The 25,766-nt window shown below is 41.6% G+C and overlaps 1 protein-coding gene across 2 annotated transcripts in view; it reads left to right on the top strand.

Annotated features, from left to right (window-relative positions):
- Positions 1-8,028: 8,028 nt before the first annotated feature.
- Positions 8,029-25,766, top strand: part of LOC142056292 (melanopsin-like) — a 42,071-nt gene continuing 24,333 nt past the window's right edge. For both annotated transcript variants that reach the window (XR_012660286.1, XM_075090833.1), the window contains exons 1-2: positions 8,029-8,107; positions 23,517-23,659. Coding sequence is in view for 1 of the 2 variants with exons in the window: in XM_075090833.1 (XP_074946934.1) it covers positions 23,526-23,659 (134 nt within the window). In the remaining variant the exon portion in view is untranslated. The remainder of the gene's footprint in view (positions 8,108-23,516; positions 23,660-25,766) is intronic.

The raw sequence follows: 25,766 nt of genomic DNA, 5'->3' as shown, positions 1-25,766 counted from the left end.
GCCATCCCTGAAACCATCTAGAGCTGATAACTGCTTTTACATTCTGGCTGTCCCTCATTCACTGTGTGTTTGTGGCAAAAGTTTAACTCATTTCAAAGCTTTCTTGATAAATTGTTTCTAGAGGAAGCAAAGCTTCATCTCCCTCTCTGGGACTGTGTAAATTCTTGTTTTGGTTTCCATGAGAAGTGTGGGAAAGAAGCTCTGGAAGTAGCTGTTCTTGCTTATGCTTGTTGCAAAGGGAAGGAGGACACCAGCTGGTCGCAGAAGCCCAAACACTTGAGTCCCGTACCAGCTTCCTTTGTGGTATACTGTCAAGTCTCTTCATCTGCATGCTCTGCTTTTAGGAAAGGGGTTTAAATGATTGATTTTAGTGAAGCGCTAGATTTTCAGTAATATCTATTTTGCTGAAAAAGGTGAGTGCACCCTGATGATTTCTGTACCAGATGGGATAGGGATTACGGAAATTCATGTGGCATTAGACCACAAAAGGCCCAGAAATGTGCTCAGTCTGTGACACAGAAGGGATTATAGACCAGAGGTTGCAAACTGGAGGGAAGAGCAAGGTTTTGACAGGACCTTTCTTTTGCTTCTTCTAAAAAGGAAAAAAAACCAGTGATTTTAAGTATTAACTCTCCTTCTAAAGTGTTTCTTCCAAATTGTATTTCTTTTTTTTTCCAGAGCAGAATTGAATTTTGTGAAGATAAAAATCACAGAAGACACTGCCTGAAAGGAAGATTAGATAAATTTATTTTGTTTTTCTGTAATTTTAGCACCTGCATTTGAAAACCATTCTCTCATGAAAGCATGTCAAATTGACATCCAGAAGTATTATTGGTGGCTTATTTTCAGAGCAGAGATGAAATCCAAGTTTCTTCTCACTTCAGGATAAATGTATTATTATGCATCTAATTCAGTTACTGCACACTATTGCTTCTGTTTTCTGAGGTAAGAATCAACAGTGGGGTTTGTGTTTGCTATTGACTCCTGAAGATATTTAAGACAAGACCCTAAACAACATTTTAAAGGAATCTGTAGTTTAAAAGCCATTTTATTCTTGGTCAGCCTTTGTTTTAGGACAATTTTAAGTGAAGAACAGTTCAAAACACAGGACTGTTGGGCCTAAAATGGCTGAAGAAATTGTTATGTATTGGTCTTTGCATCACAGCACATCTTGAGAGCTTCTGAAATTTATTACTCTTTCATACCCTTAATTTTAATGGGAACTGGATTTTAGTTCCCATACTTTGAGTGTTGGCTGGTGGGAATAAATCACGGCGAAGGGACCTGTGGAGCTGGAACTCCACAGTCTGACCACTGAGTGAGTGAGTCCGATCACTGAGGTGCTATCTGTCAGAGCAAAGCTCAGAGAGGTCACGCCCAGTGTGCTTCCATTGCCGTACTCTGCAAAGCGCCACAGTTAGGACACAGCAAACCATCACCTGCGAGCATACTGCCTAATGCACGCAGAGCCAATGTCACCGTACCACCAGGGGCTGTCGGAGCTGTGTTAGGCGCCACGTTGGATCCCCTGGAGCTGACACTTAACAGGGCAGAGTATTTTCTGCTAAGTGTTCAGGGCTGGGATGTCAGAGCGGTAGCATGGCTGTTACCCAACATGTATTCCTTCTGGATTTGGACCATTGTCTCCCTGGTTTTTCAAGGACGTGCTGGTCATAGTTACTTTACATCTGAGTATATTCTTCCCTTCTTTAGCGTACACAAACTGAAGACCTATAAGGACTTCTTTGTTTCTGTGTGTCTTTTTAAAACAGTTTTTGAACTAAGGAGCCAATACCAAGTTTGGGTTTCTTTTTTTTTTTTAAATCTCATTATCAAGAGCTCTTGTAAGCATTGATAGGACGCTGATGCATTCAGCTTCCAGGATGAAATTCTCCAGGCCAGCTTTTTACGCAAAAGGATTTTGTTTGAAGCATTTAAAGTGTGAAAATGTTTCTGTTTATAGAAATAAGTCACCTTTGACCAGAAATGGAAGACTTCAGTAGAGAAGATAACAGTACAACAAAAAAATATCTGTGTGGCTATCACCGCCATGACTTTGGCAGCAGAAGTTGTGACTTTTTAGGTTTTTCCTTAAGTTGTTGGAGAAAACTTTGTGATTGAATGGGGCCAGAGGAAAACTTGTGAGTTAGCAAAAAGTCAGTATGTCTCTTCTATAGAAAATTCTGGTATCACAAAATGTGTTTTTTCAACCAAAATGGGGCTTAAAAGTAAAAATGTTGTATTTTGTTTACTGAAATTTTGTCAAACAACACGAATTCAGGTTTGGTTTACAGAATTGGAGGCACAGTGAAGATGTTGATCTGAGGACCCTGTTCCAGGACAGGGACTATTTCCATTGCAGTTCAAACAACCTCTCTAGAAGGTTTGTAACAGAGCCAGAAGCAGCACCTTCTGGTTTCTTCTGGACAGAATTCCTGCCCCCAGGTGAGTGTCTCCCCAGAGGGCTATGAAGTTGAATTCCTCTCCCCTCATCTGCCTCCCAGGAGTTCAAGTTTCAGAGGCCACAAAGACCATAAGATGTGTCTGAACCTTCTCTGCTGTACCTAAGAAAATGAATGTCCTCACCTGAGGAACGAGATATTGAGAGTGGATCTTGGCCAGGTTGTTCTTTCCATGGAAAGGACTCTAGGAAAGGATGAAGCTCCGAAGAAAGGTTGTGGCTGAGTCCTGGTAACCCATTCCTGCTGGTTGATTAGGGGGATAGGAGGGATATCAGCCCCTATGGGGTAAGGGGAAGGAGGCTGGGAGGAGAGTATAGGAATTATGCTGAAGCCCCTGTGGCAGCAGAGGCCACCACCGTAGGTACCTCCAGCTTCTCCCTCTCAGAGTGGCAGCAAGCAAGGGTTTCTGTAGGCTTGGCATAGGCAAAGTAGAAACAAAAAACAAATGCATAATTAAATTCCACCACTGGCATTAACATATGCCCTCTGTTAGTGGGGGCGGAGAAGAAAAGAGTCAAGCTTGTACATCTTTACACTTTCGCTAGTGAGGTGACCTGTACCTGTCATGTATCCTAGATAAGCAGTGTCATGTCTTCTTTGTCCCTCGTGATCAAACTGAGAGACATGCATTCTAATCCTGTGATAAAGGCTAACCCATACCTTGATGTTAATTGGTTTCATTCATATCCTAAATCTTAGATTATATTTTAGATGTTCAGCTATTGAAGGACGGTTGTTTTTCCATGATGACTAACTCTACCTGAGAAGCACTTGACCAGGCAATTTCTTGAGAGCTTTTCCAAGCCCTTAAGTTTCTACAGTTCTTTCATTCACGAGACGAGCTGCCCTGGCCCATGCTAACTCTGTTTTCTTTTGCAATTAAAATATTTCAGCTGCCATGTGAAATATGTGAGACTTTTCAGAGTTGCCAGCAGCTCAGTAGGATATCGTTGAGTGTTTGCACTGAAGTTTATAACGATCCTGAGACTAATTCCCAGATCAGCCTTGTAGCTATTTTAAACCAGTGGAAGATACAGACTGCTGAATTAATCCATTTTGCTCATTGGCATATGATTCTGTTCCCACTTTTTATTTCACTCTTCCTCAAACACAGCAGCTCAAAACACATTTCCAAACATGCCTCTGGGCCATCCCAAAATGAATACGTTACTGTAGATTATCCATCAATCTTTGACAGTCTAGCCTTTCTTTTGGTCTGACAGCATATCTGGAAAGAGCTTTGGATGCTATTTCTTTTCCTTTTAAAGCTAGAAGACACCAGTTCAGTGGCCATGTATTTCTCTTTCATTACACTCTCTTCATTCTGCCAGTTTTTTGTTGTTGGGGTTTTTTGGGGGTTAGGTTTTTTTTGTTTGGGTTGTTTGTTTTTTTTTTAATAATCATGTTCTGCTCACCTTGTTTTGCACTCTTCAGTGATCATGGCATCAGTGGCTACAAGTATGGCCATAATTCCCTAAAAGGATTGAGATCCCTGACGTGACTGTGAGAGAGGGGGAGTGTGAAACTCGCTCCCATCCTAATGAATCTGTAGCCTGGAGGAGCTTGTCGGTGCTACTCTGCTTCCTTTGTCATTCTAGATAATAGCCCTTAATTTATGCTGAATTTAGCCTGCTTTGCTACCCTGTATTGCTAGTGTTCACTGATTTCTGAGGAGCTGGTCAGGCAGGCTGTTGTCCGACCCATATGCCCTAGGAAGCTGCACTTGTGAATTGCCTGTTGGATGTGAAAAACCTTTGAACCTCGCTGTGTTTCCAGAAGTAAAATTTTTTTTCTGGAGTGCCTGTGTTCAGGCTGCAATGAAAGAAAGATGACTTTGGTGAAGGCTCAGACCAAAGTTGACTGTTGAAGTGTGCAGCGGCTCTTGACTGACTGCTGGGTCTGGCTGTGTGCCTGCACGCTTACAGTCAATCTCTGCTCTCTCCCTGTCAGGTTAATATAACACACAAGCATTGCAAGAAGGGGGGCTGTGGGTTGTGAAGGCACCTCACGCTGAGGCGGGTGCCCCGAGGAGCTGGCTCGTGAGAATGCCTGCCCTGGGCATGGCAGGCCTGCAAGAGCTGTGATAACGTCTTCATCACCAGTGGTAACTGGAGAAATACTAGCACACTTTTCCCAACAACTGCTCAGTCCAGGATTCAGCAGCAGTTCCAGCTGTTGACAATTATACATTCCCTGTAGCTTTGCTTAGAAGCTGTGTTTGTCACAACAGATCTAACCTGTTAAACAGATACTGCCTTTTGCTCCAGTGGGGATGCCTTTAGTGCCAGATAAAATGATTTTGGTGTATGGCAGATAATTTCCTTCAATTTGTTAAATTTGCCAGCTGCTTTGGGAGCCTCTGGGATGAAAGATGTCACAGAAATGTAAAGTGCTATTATTCATCCTAAATGACACTGGGTTTTTTTGTTGTTTTTTTTTTTTTTTTTTTAAATATATACTTCCTGCATTTTGTGCAATGTTTGGTTGGTTTCTTTAAATCCTGTGGGAACTATGATCATTAGTCTGTTAGCCTAGGATCTTGACTACCCTACATTTTTCTGACCTTTGTTAGGTAGTTATTTACCTTACCTACTTTTTAGTTCCTTGAGCAATTTGTTTTCTGTGACTAATTTTAAGGCACTGATTTTCAGTGCTTTTTACTTAAATACATCATAAGTTTAAGCATGCAAATGCAGTTCATAAAGCTCAGTGAGTCCAAATACTTTGGTTGTACTCACTTGATTGATTTACTGTATTTTCCCATGTGCCAGGATTAATCACAAACAGCTGAAGTAGAAAGGCCTGATGAAGAACTAATCCTGGTGTGAGTGCAGGGAAGAGAGTTATACGAGCCAATAGTCCAGTTGCACCTAAACGTTGTCATTCACGGAGCCAACTCAAACCATCAATCAAAACCCTGTCAGTCTAAACACGTCTGAAGCTTGAAAAAGTGTGCTTTAGTTGGCATGTCATTTTCCTTTGGCATCCAATTCTTAGCTTTAATTAGAATATCTCACACAAAATAGGGTTTGTTTTGAGCCCAGCTCTGTGAGTTATTCACTGACCTCAGAGAAGTTTCAGCTCCAACTTGCAGATGTAGGAATGAATAACAACATGAGCAAAGTGAGCCGTTCCTCAGAAAGGACATCTGAACAGTTTGTAGGGTCTGTCATTGTTTCACAGAGCAGCATTTCCACATTTCTGTAAGTAAGGAAGAAAAGGGAACCCCTGTGTGGATGTTAGAGGGCTGATCATTTCTCACGTAGCCTCTGTTGCTTTAAAAAATATTTAAAACATTAGTGATAAAATATGCTATCAGCCAACAAATTATGAATCTACAGGTTCTGAAACTGCAAAGACAGCGTATAGTATTTCTGAAATTGTGTATAGATTTTCCTCTGAAAGCCCAAGTTTATGGAGAAAGTAAGTTGTACGGTTAGCAAAAGCTTTACACCTCACAATACATCGAGAACAACAACATAATATTTTTAAAGGCAACAAAGGTAATCTAATGGGTCACATAATTTAGGTAATAGAGAGGTGCAGTGAACAAATTAAAAAATAACTGTGTAACTCTTACAATGTCTAAAGAATGTGCCATTTGGTGGATTTCATCTTGGAGCATATAAAGCAATGGAAAGAACTGTCGTTTTCTTCCAAACCTATCTGCAACCAGCAGATCACAGACGTCAAGGCAACTGATGGACCTGAAAAATAAAGCATCAGGATGCCAAGGTACAACCAGCTGTAAGAGACAACAGCTAATACTGATCTTCTGTTTTACTGGGCATCTTCAGAGGAAGGAAGCAGAACCTGCGGTGTCAAATAATTGAATGGAAATAAGGTGGTTCAATAAGCAATGAAAATCAAGGATGAAGTAACAATGATCAACACGCAATACCAATGTCTAAACATTTATGTATGACAATGATACCATAATTTTGGCTTTTATAATAGAATGTATAACAGCATATTGTGTTTTCACTGAAGCATTTTTTTTTTTCCTGTTCTGGTACGTTATTCATTTTATTGTAATACATCCATCATGTCTTTGGGATATTAAATGCCAAAGCAAACTTTATTTTGAAATCTGGGCCCCCAGTTTAGGAAGTTCTGCTCTATTCTCCAGCATTTACCGATTAGCTCTATGGTATATGTTCACCATCCTTGTAAGTTTTATGTCTGTAGTTGAATTTCTATCATCTTTAAAATCATCAGTTAAAAGAGCTAATCTGTGGGCAGAAGTAGTTTTAAGGTTCTCCTGCAAAGCTGTGACTGCTATCATGCCCCAGGCTGAGGGGGCATGTAAGTCCCTTGAATAGCATGTTTAAATTGCTATTTCTGCTCCTCTCTCTACTACTTTGAGCCTTTTTTTCCTCCAGTCTCACAAATCCTCTCCATTCATGTCTTTTAAAAGGGGGAATGCTGAAACCAATTATGTTGAAAATATTGTCAATGTATCGAAGAAAAAAATACAGGGGTAGAAATGCAGCTATTTTAGTGATGTCTTTCTGGCCAGAGTGCAAGAGAAAGAGGCTCTCAAAGAGCATGCCTGCCATCAGATCCCTGCTCATTTCATCACATTTTGGTCGCTCTGAAGAGCTCAGCTTTACAAACATGACACCAACAAGATGCTGCGAAGCGAGAAATTCCTGTGCCCTATTTGGTGCTGTTCGCTTTATTTTCTGTGGTTATTCAAGCATCGCTGGGACAGGCGATGCTTGAATGTTGAGGCATATGCTGCAGACGAAGTTCCAGTAAGTCCAGTGTGAGTTGCTGGGAAGTGGCTACGTTTTATACCCAATCCCTGTTCCTTGATAGCCCTGCAAGAAACCCAGATGTCAGTGTTGGTGTGACTGCTCATATGTGCAGCAGGGCAGAGCCACCCTAACCTAACCATGGCAGTCCGTGGGCCAGGGGGATGGAGCACAGGACACGCAAGGAGAACGCCAGAGACGGGTTTGACAAGTCTGGAGAGGTGGGGGAGGACAGCGGGGGGGCGGGGGAGGCAGCTGCTGTTTTAAGCCACCTAAGGGGGGGTTGCAGGGAAGGCAGATCCAGGCTCCTTACAGCAAAAGCATAAGAGGCCACGGGCGTGAGTCGCTGCGAGGGAAATCCCAGATGCTGCCCTCCATCCCTGGCTGCCCGCGCTGCCCGCCCGGGACCGCAGGGTGCAGGTACGGGGCAGGCAGGACCCCTGGCACCGACCACCCAAATATGCGCAGCTTCGGGGCTGGTACCCTCCGGGTCTCGGGATGCTCCTGGGCTGTGCTGGGCAGAGGTAGCCGGCTGGGATCCCCTGAAACAAGCTTCTCCTGGTATCCATCCTTTAAAGAAAAAAAAAACCCAGTTTTTTTTTTTTTAAATTGTGGGTTTTTGGGTTTTCTTAGTCATCTTTTTGCACTTGAAACAGTCGTGGTGGGGCCAGTCAGGCTGAATAATGAGATCAGTGGTTTGCTGAGGGGTAGAGCTGCGGTTTGATATGCTCCCGGAGCTGTCAGGCTGAGAGCAGAGGAGGGCTTGCTTGGGAGTGGCTGTTTATACCCTGGGATATCAATTGTTGCTCGGGATGAGTCGCATCTCGGCAGTCCCGCACAGAGCGGATGCACGGAGGGAAGGGAGATGCTTTCGGCTGAACCCAAAAAGTACGTGCCCAGAGGAAGGCTTTGGAAAGTGGGAGCTGGGCAGGGAGAAGGGAAGGGAGCGTTTCTCTTCTGCTTTGTTTTTTATGGAAAGATTTAAATGAATTGTTTCTCATTTAAAAGGAAAAAAAAAAATCTCATTGAAGTTGTTGTTGTAATTATTTATTTATTTTTTTGTGCAGCTGACCCAGCTCTTCCCAAAGGGAAATGTATTGTCTTTGTGCTGTTCTGTTTAGATTTTTAGGATGGGTTGGGGTTTTGGCTGATGGGAAAACCCTGGCTATGCAGGGGAGGATGTATCAGGTGATTGTTTATGGTGGTACTTTGGTACTTGTTGCATCATCAAGACCTAGTTGATTAAATCTTATTGTGATCTGGTCATTAACAGCAGGAAAATTTCAATGAAAAAAGAAATATAAATGAAGTCCTAAAGCAGATTTCAGAGTTGTTATCCTTTTGTGGAGCCGATTAATGTAATATAAAGTGACCTAAATGAAGAGCTGTAGTAGGAAGGTTTGTCAATTGTTTGTATGCTTAGCTAGGGTTATTTGAAAGCATTCATAAAGAAAAGAGGATTTTCTTGTGCATTGCAAATTAGTTAAGATGATTTGGGGCAGAAAACTGAGATAGGTCAGCGAACTAAATACGAAGAATTTGCGTACCCCTGTCTTCATACCACCCCATCTCTGTATACCCCTGACCTTATACTATTACAATACTTTGTATAGATTTTAGGATAGAAGATTTCCTACTAAATATTTGATGATTTGCCTGTACTTAATTTCATTATCTAGCCCAGCCCTGGCATTCAAAGAAGTCTAACAAGAATAGTTGATTCTTTTTTCTAGTTTTAAGAGTGGAAGAGAAAGGGTTGTGGGAGCGGTATTGGGAGAAACTCTAGCTTGGGAGTGGATGTCATCTCCTCACAAACAGGTCCTTGTCCTGGAATAAATCAGAAGGAAAAAATTTGGGCAAGCTTTTCATAGAGTTCTCTGAAGTAATAAATAAGTAGCAAGTGAACAGGAGTTTCAGCATGTAACTCATAACTCCAAGTCATTTAAATGCACTGAGTGCATTCTGGCACTGCTAAAGGTCTTCACTTCTAATTGATTTTTTGTCTTTTTAATCACATCTTTATCGTGGTGGCTGTGTGGGTTATTTTTGCTGTTAAACTTTCTCTAAATTTTTGTAGGGAGTCCAAGTTCTGTTCCCTGACATTATGTATTCACCAAATTTTTAATTAGTTCACATTCTGTATTGCTTTGTCATGCCATAAACTTAACTGTAGGAAACCATGTGTGTGTGCAAATATACCTCAGTAAGTTGATAAAGGGATTTAAATTTGAAACTTTTTTACATTGTTTGCCTGCCTTCAGAGGTTGCAAATTATCCCCCTCAGGATGTCCTATACTTCTAATGTTCTGGGGTGTCAGTCTGCAGAGACAGTGTGACTCCTGAAGGCGGTCTGCTTAATCCAGCAGCAGTCCTTGGCCAAGTAGAGTTTCAGGCAGAATTAGTGGCACATGCCAGATAGGGCCCAGAATAGAAATGTGTGTCTGCAAATTGTTGCAGGTGATTAAATGAGGCCGATAACATTCTTGAACCACCCGAGTATGACAAAGCAATGTTATTAGATGAGATGATTCAGCCTTTGGTATCAATGTACCCAAGAGTATCTCAAAGTTACACAATCTTAACAAGAAAACGTGGAGCTGCAAGACATGGCAGCTGCAATACAAGCCAAGCTCTCTCAGCCCTGAAGAGTATGAAATCTTAGTATACTGGTGCAAGTGAATTGAAGGAGTTACTCGTAACACAGCTGAGAGGCACCTATCAGGCTGACTTGCACAAAATGATTGTGCTCTACCAAAGCACTCAAAAATATGGCCGCTAGACACCTCCTATTTTTTTTTTTTTTTCTATGAGTACAGTCACCCTGGGAGACACCAAAATAAAAAGATGTTATTCAAACTTAACATGCAGCTTTGGTAGATACTGGGACTTGAGAGCAAGTAGATAACTAACTAGTCAGAAATGCCTGATACCGGATGGGAGTCAGTAGTTCGACATGCAATGAGATGCATGCAGCATATATGACATGGGTCAAGTATGCAGACTTGGGCTGCTGTGCTGACAGATCACTGCTTACGCCTCCGGGGCAGTGCGTTGCAATGAGGTCTGGGCCTGGAGTCACCAGCCCTTCTGCTGAGGGCAGACCCAGGGAATGGTTTCGGCTGCTTTGTTTGATAGCATTTGTAAAGTTGAAATACACCCTAGTAGCAAGCCCAATAAATAGGCAGATGGACTTTTCTGATGTTTGCCACGCAAACGGACATCACTGCAAGAGGCTGCTGAGTTTAACGGAGAACGCAGACCAGAAGACTGGAACGCCAGGTGGGGATATGTGCCTGATGCCCGTAGAAATTTACTGACTGCCACCAGCACAGCTGTGCTGCAAACAGAATGGCTCCCTAGATGAAACCAAGTCCACACTGATTGGATGATGATAGAAAGAGTTTAATTTAAACTGCTACAGCTAGTCTAGAGCAGACAGAATGATAGGAAGGAGTATGCTTTCTTGTGCCCTGTTAGGTTAACAGTGCCTGAAAAAGGACTCAATCTCATGTGAGAAGGAAATTTATTTGGTTTTGTAATTATAAAAAGGACAAAGTACTTCCATTGAACTTCTTGCAAACAATAGTCTAGTGTTCAGTAAATTACCTGCCTTTTTTTTGTAGGAAAACCATACATACTTTCTTATATACCTGATATCTTTTGCTACAATTTCTACACTGAAACTTGTGCTAATATTCAAATAATTTGGCTGACTAAACCTTCACCATGGTAGAAAAGAGTGAACAATGCTTAGAAACATGCAGTGTTGCCCTCACCATGCCCTTATTGACATAAAAGGTCCCTCCCTGCTCAACACTGCAGTAGACCACTGCACAGAGGATGAGCAGTAGCAGATGAAGATTAGGGGGGACAGCAAGAGCACCAGGGAGCCCCTGGATTAATGCTGGTGCTTTGGAAAACTCTAGTGGTGCTGTTGCAGGTAAGTGCCAGTCAGTTACTCCTAAAGCAGCTAATGAGGGAAGGCAGGTTGTCTCAGACGCTAGAGGGCTGCAAGATCTGCGATATTTGCAGTCCCTCCTCAATAGTCCACGAGGCAGCAGCCTGATGGTGTCCTGGGTAATGCTCCAAGGCCCTTAGGTAATCTGTTTGCAATAAAATTATTTTGTATTCAGCCTTAATGACTGTACAAGAGCTGTGAAATTGCTTTTCAACTCTGTTATTAGCTCAGTATTTGCCATTTGATCACAACAAAACTAACAGTAATAAGCTACTGTTAAAGTTCAATACAAGTTTGCAGTTAACAGTATTTGTTTTCAATGGGCTCTTTACTTGTGGAGAAACCTTAAATGAGTATCTCTTTTACCCCCACAACTGCTGTGAGCAGATTGTCCCTTCATCCATTTTTCCCTTGAGTGATGCTCTTTAGTGCAATGGTTTTCTGGAGTCTGGTGGACTGAGAAAGGCCCAGTGTGGGCTTAAATCTAGTATGAACATGACTTGAGACACACGCAATGCTTTGTTAGACTTACTTTTGTTTGTTTTTCTGAGATTCTCCAGTGCATATTAATTTGCTGGCTTGCTTATATGCTTTTTAAAAATAACGGTTCAGAAGGAGCTAGTTTTTTGTCTGAGATGAGATGTAGGACTCTGCAGAAAAAAAACTTGTGGGGACTCCTGAGGCTTTCTGGCTTGGCACAGTAAAGCCAGTTTGAACCTAACTGGCTTGTGGGCTTCTCTGTTTGCAAAATGGCACTTTGTTCTTAAATCAGGAAAGGAAGTTGGCTTGTGCTGATGTTTTCTTTTCTGGTAGTTCATCATTGTTCCGAGCTGATGTTGCAAAGACAATGTAGGAGTTGCTTCAGATGCACCCCATATCTGGAGATTTTTGTGAGGGTGAAAGGAAGATGATGTTTCCTAATATAGGTGTGCTAAAACTTTTGTTATCTTTTGTGCCATCAAGAAAAATGGTCTGTGGAAGTTACTCAGAGTTAGAGAATATTGTCTATGTAATTAAAGGACACCACATGAAATCACCCTTATTTTCAGTGTGCTACACGTAACAGTGGAGAGGGAAAGGATGAGCTCCCTCACTGCTATATCAAAGTTGTCTTGATGCTTCTCCAGATCAAGACACTTGCTTTTGTGTGAGATATTGTTTTTAGCTCCAAGATGAGCACTGCTATTAGATAATTAAGTTTTCTGAGAGATACAGGAATTACTTTTAATATACAGACATATTCCCACCAAATATCTCAAAGCATGGTCCATTATTTTAGTATTTTGTCAATCTGGGAGTCTCTTGATTGCTGTAATTGCTCTCTAATTATGTCCATATTACAGTTCCTTATCAGTTTGCCAGTGCTGCTTCAATCTTCCTTTGAAATAAATCTTCAGTACCATAGTAGTTTGCTTAATCATAGAGCTGTTGGTTTCACTTGTTCATTGGACTCTTTGTTACTTTAGCAATGCTAAATCCACAAGGAATTCGTAAGTGCTTCACCCTCCAGGCAACTAGAAAAGCAATGGTCTCTTTCCTGTACGAGGATTTGTTTTATTCTTGTTTTGCAGAGTAAAGGGAGGTTGTGCTACTGCCAAATGCTTCGATTTGGCAACAAAGATTTGCCTTTCACTGCAGAGATGGGTCATCTTGAATATATCTGGCCTGATAATTTCCTCCTCTTCCCAGTCATCTCCATTATCTCCATTACCTGTGGTGGCTATGTGCTTTATTCTAAACAGAGAATTTGAGTAACTCCTGGGAAACCGTGAGACTAAAATGCATATGCCATTGGACTAAAAAATGTATCAGTGATCCAGTAAAATCCTCTGAAATTAATAATAAAATATTCTAAAGCCAGATTTTCATGACAGTTAATAGTGCAGATAAAGACCAAGGATTACTTTCAACAACACAGGAGAAGAGCAGAAGTATTGCCACCAGTGCAATCAATAGGTGTGAAGTGCCTAAAAACCTCTGGAAATCTCTCTTTTCACATGGGACTTAAAGCTGTGGTAGGAGAAACTGTTAAAAATGAAGCGGAGCACTGACTGCAGCCTTCCTACCCAAGAAATATGGTCCTGATACAGATTACCTATTGTCGTGGTTTAAACTCAGCCAGCAACTAAGCACCGCACAGCTGCTCACTCACGCCCCTCCGGTGGGATGGGAGCGAATCGGAAGAGTAAAAGTGAGAAAACTCATGGGTTGAGATAAAGACAGTTTAACAGATAAAGCAAAAGCTGCGTGCAGAAGCAAAGCAAAACAAGGAATTCATTCGCTGCTTCCCATGGGCAGGCAGGTGCTCAGCCATCTCCAGGGAAGCAGGGCTCCATCACGCGTAACGGTTACTTGGGAAGACAAATGCCATCACTCCAAATATCCCCCCCTTCCTCCTTCTTCCCCCAGCTGTATATGCTGAGCATGATGCCATATGGTATGGAACATCCTTTTGGTCAGTTGGGGTCAGCCGTCCTGGCTGTGTCCCCTCCCAGCTTCTTGTGCACCCCCAGCCCATTTGTTGGTGGAGTGGGGTGAGAAGCAGAAAGGCCTTGATTCTGTGTAAGCCCTACTCAGCAGTAACAAAAACATCCCTGTGTTATCAACATTGTTTTCAGCACAAATCCAAACCATAGCTCCGTACTAGCTACTGTGAAGAAAATTAACTCTATTCCAGCCAAAACCAGCACACACACATATTGCAGCTAGGTGCAAATGTGCATATAGGTTCATTTGGCTTTTGTTGTCTGTCCCCAGTTCCTTGTGAAAGCAAAAGAAGGTAGGGTAGGAAGGTTTTCAATTTACTGAGACAGTATACCTGTCCTCAAGTAACTGGAATAGTATTTAAATTTACTTATAGCTTAAATCATATTTTTAACTGTGTATTTTGGAGGGGTTTGTTCCTGGCATCATGGGCTATTTTAGGTTGGAAAGGTGCTTGTCAATTCCCACCTGCCGCTCCAAGCAGGGCTAACTTCAACATCTGAAATTCTCTACGGATGAAAATTGTGCGGTGTCCCTGGGCCCCCGTTTCGGCACTTTGCCAACCTCATTGAAAATTTTGCCTGCTGCAACTTGTCTCTGTTGCCTCTTGTCCATTCCCTGTGCAACCTCTGGGAAGAGTCTGGCTCTGCCTCCTGCATACCCCCCTTTCATGCATAGAGTAATATTAAACAGAAGCAAGCAGTTATTACTTGGGAATAATCCTCAGCTTAGAGTGATTAGACATTTCTTTGATCAAAACAGAATTTGAATGCTACAATGTTCATACTAATATCACAAATGTGCTTGAAGTTAACAGATTGAGAATGTGCACTTGCTGTATTCTCCATGTTCTTCCTCTAAATCATCTGTTGCCAGACAGTCAGGTGGAAGATACAGGAGTTGACGGACCACTGGAGTGACTCGTTTTAGCAGTTTTCGTGTATCTAAATGTACATGATGGAATGATGCAAATGGCATCAGGAGGCTGGAGGTTGCTTTAAATTACCCTCCACCCTAATATGCACTAAAAAGTTTCTTGTTGAGACATGGAGATTACCCTAGCTGGTGAAGCATGTGTCTGGTTTCAGACTTCAGTTAAGAATACTTCCTGCAGAAGAAAGATCAGGTTTGTTTATAAATAGGGAAATACAGTGAGCAAGGTGGATTCTCTGGTAAAACTGCAATTCTTTACACTCAGCTAATAAAAAATGTAAATAAAACTTAACTGAAATGTAGTTAATAGAGGAAGTGTGTTTCTACTGTTATCATTGCACTTCCTTCATCATTCGCCACAATTCATCATGAGTTACAGAATAGAAAAAATATAGAGCAGTGGAACCAAATGACCACCTTGATGAAAAATATGTTACATGTATTTTTAAAAGTAGCATTAGAAAGGTTATATAGGATTAGTATAAAATATTAACATCTTAACTAGTTTATTAGGATGTCTTTTCCTTTTGTAATCAGCTGTTGAAAAGCTGATGTTGGTTCTTGATTTTTTTTTTCCAGAATCCTTAAAAATAACTGCATGTTTTCATGGGATCTATTTAAAATGCAGGGCCCACTTCTCAGAGCAATTTTTGCACACCCATCTTCTGGCAGCAGCTGAGTGGGTCTCCCCAAGAAACAGAACAGTGCAATGAAGAGACTACAACGTCTAGACAAGATGCATAAAGCCAGAGGTGGCTGGTGAAGGATTTGCTCTCAGTTATCAACAGTAAGGAAAAAAAAATATTTTTAAAAAAATAAAATATTAATGTCTAGCTGTCCAGAAGCCACAGCATGTGTTCAAGCTCTTTGAAACCTGAGGGCAGGATGTATAACCACTGGCAGAGATCAGAATTTCAAAAGGTGGTGCCAACATTTGAGGAAAGCAAAGACATTTCTTTGTGTGCTTCTGTTAAAACCAGTAATGTGAGCATCACCTGGCAGTCACACTTGCCGCTGCTTGGCCTGAAGCTTGGGTCTGCAGGAGTGGGAAAAGGCTCAGTCCAGGCAGGTGATGGGTGCTGCAGCACCATGTTGCCATCAGCAAACAGTGGCATCCCATGAAATCCCTTTTGATGCGTGGTGGGCAGGCTGGAGCGGGAGCATCCATGGCTGGCGAAACAGGAGCAGCAGTCATCTGGAAGCCTGGGATGAGTAAATTGGACCAGGCTGAGCTACAGGAGCTCAAAGGAGGCAGAGAGGGGAGAGCAGCTCAGGTGAAGAGTACATGCTGTGCCAAAGCGTTGCAGTGCCAGTGAGTTCAGAGGACTTGCCACCGAGTGGCAAAGGTAGAATAAAGGGATTTTTTTTTTAGGAGAATTGTGCAATTAATAAAGAGCTGCTAGTAGCAGTAACATGTTCAGAGGGAGAAAAATAGTCAATGAAAGTATGATGCAGAATGCATGAGAAGATAAAAACTTAAATATTTGCTGTAGCATATAAATGATTTCTCCCTGAAGACTGCAAAACTTCTTATATTGAAGGAAGTAAGTTTATAATGTTTTGACTACACATGCTCTTCTTTAACATGCTTTAAGGCTCTAAAAATATATATCTTGAGATTTCTGCCTACTGCTTTGTTGCTTCACCATGCTAACAGCTATCTGTTCCCTCATGGACAAACAAATATGCACTGAACTGTAATATTCCAGCCAATTTTGATGCAGTGTTAGCATTGATTAGATTTGTTCGGCATGCTGCTGCCTAGGCATGCATAGCTTGTGTTGTAGTTTGAAGTGCATTTGGACATAGCATCAGATAATTTCAAAGGCATTTATGGTGAAGGGGACAATATGGTGAGTGTCTCAGGGGGTCACATTAAGGAACTGGCTGTGCTGGTGTGCAAGCCTGTGAGAGATGACAAGGGGAGGACGGACTAAGCGCTCAAGTCAATTGAGTATTAACAGTGTCTGGTAGTGAGCTTTTATTTGCCTGTTTTTCAAAAATGCTTAAGGCACGATTGAACTTGGTTCTCTTAGGTTTTGCACTCTCAGGTTAGACTTGCATATGTTTAAATAGAACACAAAATTTCTGTAGAGGAGAATGTTGTGAAGAACTGGTTAATGCTACTTGTCTTGGTTATAAAAGTACACCAGTACTGCAACAGAAATGCCCCCAGAAAACATGCCTGTGGTATCTTGCTTTAAAACTTTCAGGTCTTTGATTAAAAACCCGTTGCCTCAAAGTTTGATTATAGTAACCTCGGATGAAGGCAGAGAAAAAAAATGTGCTAGCTCCTTGCCAGTGCTTCCTCACAAAAACAAGGGAGCAAGTAACACAGCGTTCCTCCCAAGGCCGGGTTGTGCAGGCACGCTCAGTGGAATAACTGGTAAAACTTTGAGTAAGCCATCACGTCTGCTAACCCTGCCCAAGCGGTGCGGGTGATGCTCAAGCTGGAACACACGCAAGCTTGTTATTTTTCAGCTGGGCTGTTGTTGTTTCTTTTTTTTTTACTCAGAGAAGCAAATGTGTCTTTTACGACTGATTTCAGTGGTGTGGATAGGGATGTACACAGAAAGCAATGTCCATGCGCTTTCCAGAACAGACTAACAGGCTTTACATTTTAAGGTTCTTTTAGTCAGCCTCCAGAGAGATGAAAACATGCCTTAGCTTTGTAACAAGCAAACAGATATTAAGGCTTTACTTGTTTTCACTTTTATTTTTACTTGTGATTGCTTTATTATTCTCATGTCAATAATTTTTATATTGTGTCTTCATTAATGATAAAACCTATGAATTATTAATACCCCTTGCTTAACTTGACTTATAAGGCTGGATATGTAGACATCTGAGTTTGCCTACCTTGTCGAGTATCTAACTGGCTTATTCTCATGATATTGAGAACTTGGCAAAGTTTGATGGTTTTTCTCTTTGGGCTTTTTTGAGATTTTTCTACCCCCCTCCAATCATGTGCCATTAGATTTCTTGCAACTATGAGAAGAAGTTTAAGCACAGATATGGAGGACCTGAAAGAAAGTGTCTTGCCAAAGCCAGAGGTGTGCTAAATGTAAGATCTTAGGGACGAATGCCCCAAATGAGTCTTGGAGTCGAATACTAAATGGGTGGGTTTTTTGTTTTGTTTTGTTTTGTTTTGTTTTGAGCTGGCTGTCTAGTTCAGTAACAGCCCAGAAGCGCTTGATGGAATGGAATTAATTAGGTATATATATTATTATGGAAAACATTCTCAGGGTTTTTCCTCAAACTTACGACTTTAGTCTGGATAAATACCCACCTAGATCTGGAGCAGATGCCTGACTTGGGTATCTGACTGCCTTTGATATTTGTTGTACGTGGCATTGGCAGTTCCTGTTCTTGTTTGTTACTTTTGGATGAACTGCTGCAAATTCACAGTTCAGTCTGCTAAACCAATTGCCTTCTTGATTAAATGTGTGCTATAAATATGTGTCTGAGTGTTCCTGGCTTTGGCATGTGAACTGATGGGAATGAGCTGTGGAAGAAGAGTGTTGCCCTGGGACCGAGAAAAGTAACTTTTCCACATATGGATGGTTGTGGTTTGATTTGACTTTCTGAGGACCAAATTAACCTGTATTTGCTGCGTGGTGCTGCAATGCAGCGCAGTTAACTAGAGCAAGTTAAGTTGTTGTTCGTGGGGGTGGTGGGTGGGTTTGTTTTTTAATACCAAAAGGTACTAATAATATTTTCTGTAAGTATTCATTTTAAATACATCGTATTTTGAAAAATATCTGACCACCACTAGTTCTACCATAGTTGCCACATAGCAATGGTCTTCTGTTTGCTGATTCAAGAATTCATATGTACAAGAATTCATTAAGCCCCTAATTTTGTCGTCATTTCAACCCAGATGGTTCTTCCCACTGAAATTACCTCTTTGATGGGCTGTCAGTGAAATTACAAGGAACTTGGCAAGTACTGCCTGAACTGCTTCAAAAACATCTGCGGACTGGCACACGTGGGCTGCTCCTGTCTCACCATACCTAAATATTGTTTATTATTTTTCTTTAAAATTTTCAAGCATGACTGTATAGACAAGATTTTTGTAGGGTAAAATCAAACTCCTGCTTTGTGAATCCGCACAGCAGGTCAGCAGGAGGAGGCTGTTATGCTGTTAATTTACTCCCTTGTTAGTGCACATTAATCCCCTATGTAAGCAAGCCCTTACTTAAGCTCATTTCAATCATTTCCACAGATGAGCTTGCATCCATGACCAAAATCAGAGTATAAATAAGGCTTTAGATACTCTTATATCTGCCTAGCGTCAATCATACCACCATTTCTGGATTCAATCCATTATTTTCTACCCCTACCCATTGAACAGGACCTGCCCTTGCTCTCCTGTTTTTAACTACATTTTTTTGATTTCTGCATTGCAATCTTTATTAATTTCACCAGTTGGAAAGTAGAAACAGATGGCTATAATTATTTTGACATAATTTTATCACTAAAAATCAAACTATAAAAGCTTTCATAGAATAACTCTCCTCCTCTGTTAAGTTTTCCATACTTATTGTGGGAAAAATAGACCAAGTTTATTTTTATATCTGGTGCCTGCTTCCTTTGTCAGCTAGCTGAGGGCAGCTGTTAACTGTTTGTCCTCCTTTTGCCTGCAGATCTGTTAGTTGCTCTGCCAGGAAAGCCCTCCAAGCAGCCACACAGGTGACAGAATTGTGATGTTGTACTCACATTGCATATAAGGATAAGGCTACATCATGATTTATGTGAGCTGTCAGGGCCAACATCTCATAAAGTCAAACAAAAGTGATTGTATCATTAATTTAGAAGGAGCCAAGCAAAGCAAGTACAGGATAGGCAAGTATGCCAGAAGCCTGCCCCACTGCAGTACCCCCACCTTCATGAGCTACTTGTTTACATTTGTATTTTTGAGTGAAAAAATCAGGTCATCCTGGATGGTGTATTTAAAATCTTTGCTTAGGAAATGGATGTGTCTGCAGCAGAGTGCTTGGGATTCCCAGGACCACAAAGTGATGGAGGCAAAGCCAACCTCGGGGAAAAACGGACAGGTGAACACATCTCACATGAGCCCCTGAAAACTTGCGTCACCCGTTATCGATTCAATATATCAGTTGAATAAAATGTACAGCCTTCCTTTATTATCTCTATCTTAAATCACATCTTTAAAGAGAAGGAGCCAGACTGTGGCTTATACAGAACAGGCTCTTCATTCTACATCATGTGGCTGCGATGGTACTGAGCACCCATAAACACAATTTGTTGAGAGAGATGTGCTGAATCCAGAGCAGCTGTGCATCACCATGGCAGCGTGAAACAGCTGGAGCTGGGGGAGCATCTCACAGCACAGCTTTTAACTTTGTAAGTTTTCCGACTGCATTCTCGAGGGGTCTAAGTCCACTGTTAATTAAATGAAAATGAATAGCCTGAAGTATAACTGCACAGTGTATTCTAGCAGTTAGAGAGCAGTGGCATGAAATGGATACAATATCCATGCTTTGCTAAGCCTGAAAGGCAGGACTCTTCCACTAGTATAAACTGGTTTTTTGCTGATTCATATCAACTGCCATTGACCATACATAATTTTGGTGCTAAAAGAGGCTAATATAGATGTAATGTGGTAAGAAACAACAGTGACTATGCCTAGTGAAACCTGCTGTACTTAGCTGCTGTCCTGGTTACCAAGTCATTGGTAGAGATTTGTAATAGTTATATGGATTTTCTTGGGTTGGAAAGACTCACAGCAACTTCGGAATATTCTCCTATAGTTTGATTTTATTCTTATTACTCAGGAGAAACTAAAAGTACCCAAAAATGCATAGAGCGGTAATAGCTTTTGAGAATATCAGCAAAAAAACCTTCTCATTCGAGCTTGTAACCAAGCTTAGAATATTTTTCTCATATATTTACTCCTCACCCTCATACAGTAAAATATTTACATTAACAAGTATATAGCTAGTTAATCAAAATTACCAAAAAGGCCAGCTTCTCAGAGGTGGTATTGTAGGAAAAGAGAAAAAGCTTAAAATCTGTGAATATATTAAAGTTTTGTTGATATTGTTTGTCTCCACTTGAGTGGACAATTTCTTTCTATTCTGAGAAAGGGTCTGTACTAGAAAAGCAGCTTTTGTTCAACAGAGTAGATCTTGAATTTTCGATCCTTAAGGGTATTTAAATCTTTATTCTTTAGGTTTTCTATTATGAAATTATGCCAAATCAGTGAAATTAATTATGTGACTAAGACGAGGTATAAATTCTCTTTGATCAGATTGCAGCGGCTTGTACTTGTTTTAGCCTGTTTTATTTAGAAAATTCCCACCAGTTTAATAAAATAATTTTTAATAGAAGTTGAGGTTTTCTGTTGAAATATATGTACACGCACATAGATATGCACATTTATCTTCTTATATCCAAATTACAGCATTATAAATGGTCTCCTGCCTTTATCAGCTTGCCACATTTCATACAGCTGGATGCCTTCCATGTCCTGCTGTCTCTGGGTAACACCGACAGGTTGAATAAGTAGCCACCTTTTCATTCAGATCTTAAAGTTCTTACTGTTATTAACATCACAGCAAAAGCAGCCATAGTATTTTATGGACGCCCCTGAAGGCCAGATCCCTTCTCCAAAGGCTGTGTAATCTAAACACCACTCACTTTAGCTTCTCGCTGAGATTGCAGGCTCTGTGTAATCCCCAGTATTTATTACTTTCCAAATTCCACTTTGTAAGCATCAAGAGTTTATATTTCATCCAGTATTGCCAGCAAACTGTAATCTGAGTTTACAAACATGTCACAAGAGACATTTTTCAGCTTTTGACAGAGCTCACCACTCGTAAGTGAATAAACGAGGCCAAAACATCCAGGTCAGCTTCTCTTCAGCAAAGAGATAAGGTGAGACACCTCTGGGTGTGAAACTCGTAGTCCATTTCACAAATGAGTTTCTGCAATGGTGAGTTCCCATATGATGAAGTAAAACATAATGGATACAATAGCCAAGTACTACTTTGCCTGAATTTAATCATCTATATAATATTCCTTTATATAATAACCCTCTATTTAGGGGTAAATCCTAAACATGCCTAACATAAGCAGAAGAAAAAAGACCCTTTTCCTTTCTTCCCATTTTAGCCTCTTTAGTATGCACTGCCAGAAATGAGGCAGGGTTCCGATTTAGTGCACATACTCTGCTAAGAAGATTAGGTTTGAGGGAGGGGGAAAGGAGTTTATCGTGGTTAACTCGTATGCCCAGGCCACCCCGCCCTGAAAGCATGGCGCTGTCTGTGCCTGGTGACACCGAATGGCCGTGACTGTGCTCCTCGCTGGGCCACCTCCCCACGTGCTGCCCACTCTTACACTACCTCTCGCACCTTCTTCAAGGGTAAACACTTCACAGTGGTGACATTTTTGCTGGATGCTTAACTGCTGGGAATGGCAGTGACAGCCCCCCAGTGCAGCCAGCACCAGCAGACGCTCCCTTTCATCTCTTTCTACTTTTACAGAGATGTTACCTTTGGTGAAGTGCCCTATTATGGGTAGAGTCTATTAGACCACTGGGAAAGCCTGAAAGCAGCTTTCTGCTTTGTAGCAATAGCTTTTTGTACCATTTACAATACCACTTCAGCCCCAGGAGCTTTGCTGTCACTGTTTCTGCTCCAGACTCGCTGTTTTGCAGGTGCTTGGAGGGTGCGCCTCACTGGGTGCTCCCTATCGCTGAACGCAGCCTGCCCCGGGGAGTACCCCAGAGGGGTCACACAGTTAAGGGGATAGTGCCCGTAGGATGTAGTGTGTGCATTTATAGATGAGTGAGGGATAATAGAAGGCAGAAAGGAAAAGAATGGGAGATTAGGAACTAGCAACAGGGGGGAGAAAAGGCTGTTCTCACCAATTTTAAATGGCCACTTACATACTACCAGTGGGGTGACAGTTATAATCTTGAACCTGGTCTGTCACCCAGCTCCTCTCCCACAGGCCAAAATCAGCCTTGTCCCACACCCTGCACGTCGCTGAGCTGCACAGCAGCGAAGCGTGCCGATGCAGAGCTGGTCCTCAGCTGTGACAAGGTGCCATGCCTTTGACAAAGCCAGCCAGATCTGACACACATGTGAGTGCTCGGCGTGGCTTAGCTGCTTCTGACTTGGTAAATAAGAATCTCCATCAGGCAACTCAGACTCTTCTCATCGATAACATTAATGAGAGCAGAATGGGTTAGATGTAGGTTGCCCTGCAGCTGAATTTAGCTGGTGATAAATCTGAATTTGTTTAAAAAAACCCCAAACACCCAGATGTAGAGAATAGGTGGGGTTTTATTCATGTGCTGGAGTTAAAGGGCAGTGAAAGACATGCCAAGAATATTTAATGTATTTGTGCTTACCCAGGTGAAGGTACTGCTGCTGTTTACCCCTGGTTTCTTACCTTTTCCATGGGCAATTCCCAGGTTTTGCAGCACAAAGTGGACAGGGAGCTTGGGGAGACCCAGAGGATTTAATGTTTGTAAGTGTGGGATTTGATATCAGCACTCCTAATAAAACCAAAGTATGATGGGCCATTCCTTGTTGAACTGAAGGTCGTGTTGTCAGCTAGCTCTGCGCCCCAAAATGCTGCGGTTGCCCAGAGTGTGTTTTACACTAGCACATCTTTACCTTTTTCACATCATCTTTGCAACTTCCTTAATATTTTTTTCCAGTCTATTTTCCCTGTTGTTTTTTACTAATATAAATATGTGCTGTTAAAGCAATGAAGGCTCCTTGAGGGAAATGGTTACAGGGAATGTGAAAAGAGCACAGAGGTGTGTATTTGATTTGCAAGACCTGTGGAAGCGTGTGCTTTGCCTTCCTTCAACAGGCTGACTACATGTACCCTGTGATAAGTGTCCTGAACATGCTAAGCTCTCCTTTTCCTCTGTTTTCCATTCAGGGTTTGAACATGGGCACCCAGCCACACACTGTGACCAAGACAGAGATCCCTGACTATGTGCTTTACACTGTAGGAACGTGTGTGCTCGTTATTGGCTCCATTGGCATCATTGGAAACCTCCTAGTGCTCTATGCCTTCTACAGGTACAAAAATTTCTTTTATGGTTAATCTGACTGGCCTTTTATGGTTAATCTGACAGGTCCACATGTGCCTGAGTGAAGATGCTATGCATTGGTTTCCTCTTGGATTAAATCTCGAAGCAAAGGCTGATGGCATCAAATGGAGGGCAACCCACCCCTGCCCCCTACCCCATCACTGATAACCCCAGTGTAAATTCCTCAGGTTTTAAGGAACCAAAGAAAATGACAAAACAAATACTGTCTTCTATTAACAATTCTACTGAAAAGTTTAAAGAAGAGTTTAATACTTTTTATGATATAAGCAGCAGGCTTCTTCACTCACCCTGTAGAATTTGCAGAAATACTTGACAAAAACTGATGATCTTCCCAGCAGCCCAGATGTCCTGGAAGGACCAAGAAAGCAACACACTACATGAAACGAGCTCATGCCATCAGTGTACCCCAGCAGTGTACTCCCTGCTTCAGGCAGATCGTAGGATTTCTGTCAGTTTGTGTGCTCCCTTGGCTGCCGGCAGTGTAACAGACAGCTAAAGCTACTGCAGCTAGAGTATGCAAAAATGTAATGGAAAAATGAAATAGCTTTCCTCTGTCCCACACTGTGATGCTGGATTTCAAAATCCTCCTCACTCACTGCTTGCTGTCGTCGTGCATATTGATGCAAAGGGGGCTTACAATGCTAGAAACACTAGTGGCGTTATGAACCAAGCATTAATTTCCTATTCTTAAATGTTTAAGACAAATAGATTAGTTCAGTTATTTTGAATAACTGGTTTTTAATATGAGATCGAGGAGAAATTGAATTCTCTGCAACTGTAGATACCTCACGATTTTTGAAATGTAGAGCAAGCTCTCAATTTTTCTTGAAATGTGTTTGTTTTAGCTGGTGTAATAAAAGCATTAAATTGTCTAAGTAGGAAGACCTCCATAGGCAGACAGGCACCTGTGAAGGTGTGAACTCTGCACCCCTTCTCACTCAGTTGTTGCAGGCAGTTATGAGACCCAAGATTGTGTTAGAATTGCAGAAGCATTGAGATGGCTTTCTCATTTTCTTTTTCAGTATTTATCAACATGAGAAAAGAAATTAATGTCAGCTGCAAATACTGATATTTTAAAGTACATCAGAGAGGCCTCGGTTGTTCAGCTTTCTACACTGAAGGAGGCATTTGAAACAATTATTTCACACTGTTGAGAGTTACTGCATGCAGGTTCCAAGAACAAAGCTGTTTGTAAAATCGTGCTTCCTCTCTAAGTCTCACAGAGTGTGCCAAGTCACCACTTCTTGTACTATATGCACCTGACACTGTGAAAACTCCTGAATTCAAACTCTAGATATCAAAGCTCTTTACTTCACCATTCAACCAATATAGCGGTTCCCACTGAGGGACTGCTAGTTGTGTTACACCTTCTCAGTATATCCCTCAAAAGTGCCAGTTTTAAGAACGATTTGGGTGAGCTGAAGGTAATTTAACTTTTGTGGAAGGACATAATATTTCATCAGAGCAACAAGGGCCTATTCAACCAAGTAACTCCATGTAAAGGTGAGAGGTGCTTTATCACATTACTGGTATTTTTATTCCCCTTAGCCAGAGCCAAGGGTAATCTTGAATGCCAGCTGAAAGTTTCCTAGGAGGTTATAACTCCAGATGTCCCTAAGAAGTGAGACTATGTGAGGTGGTGGTATGTGGGGAAAAAAACTGGAAGTGATATTTGTTTTCTTTGGATAAACTTTGTTTGCAGACTGCCTGCTGCTTTCAAGCTCCTTGTTGCGGTGTTTAATGTCTGTTCATCTGCAGCTGAGTGTTTTTGTTATCTCTTATGAGAAGTGGATGAACAAAAGTTTTTTTTACAAATCTCTGTGCATACTCCGCTTCTGCTGTAGCACTTTGCAAAGGGTCATTTGTTAGTGGTAATGTGGTGACTTTTCAGGTCAGCAGCTTAAAAAACTTCACCAAAAGCAGCTCCTTTGGCTCTGTAACCTGCTTCAGGTGCTGGTCTTGTGCAACGCAGGATGCTCGGTGTTACTGCTCTTATAGGGAACTGCTCTTCTCCTGAACAAATCCATATTTTTCAAGACAGCTGGAATCCTCCTCAGTTTGAAGAGGAAACAATC

The sequence above is a fragment of the Phalacrocorax aristotelis genome, chromosome 4 (assembly GCF_949628215.1).
Source record: "Phalacrocorax aristotelis chromosome 4, bGulAri2.1, whole genome shotgun sequence".
In the NCBI taxonomy this organism is placed as follows: domain Eukaryota; kingdom Metazoa; phylum Chordata; class Aves; order Suliformes; family Phalacrocoracidae; genus Phalacrocorax; species Phalacrocorax aristotelis.
This window is presented reverse-complemented; position numbering and strand designations above follow the sequence as displayed.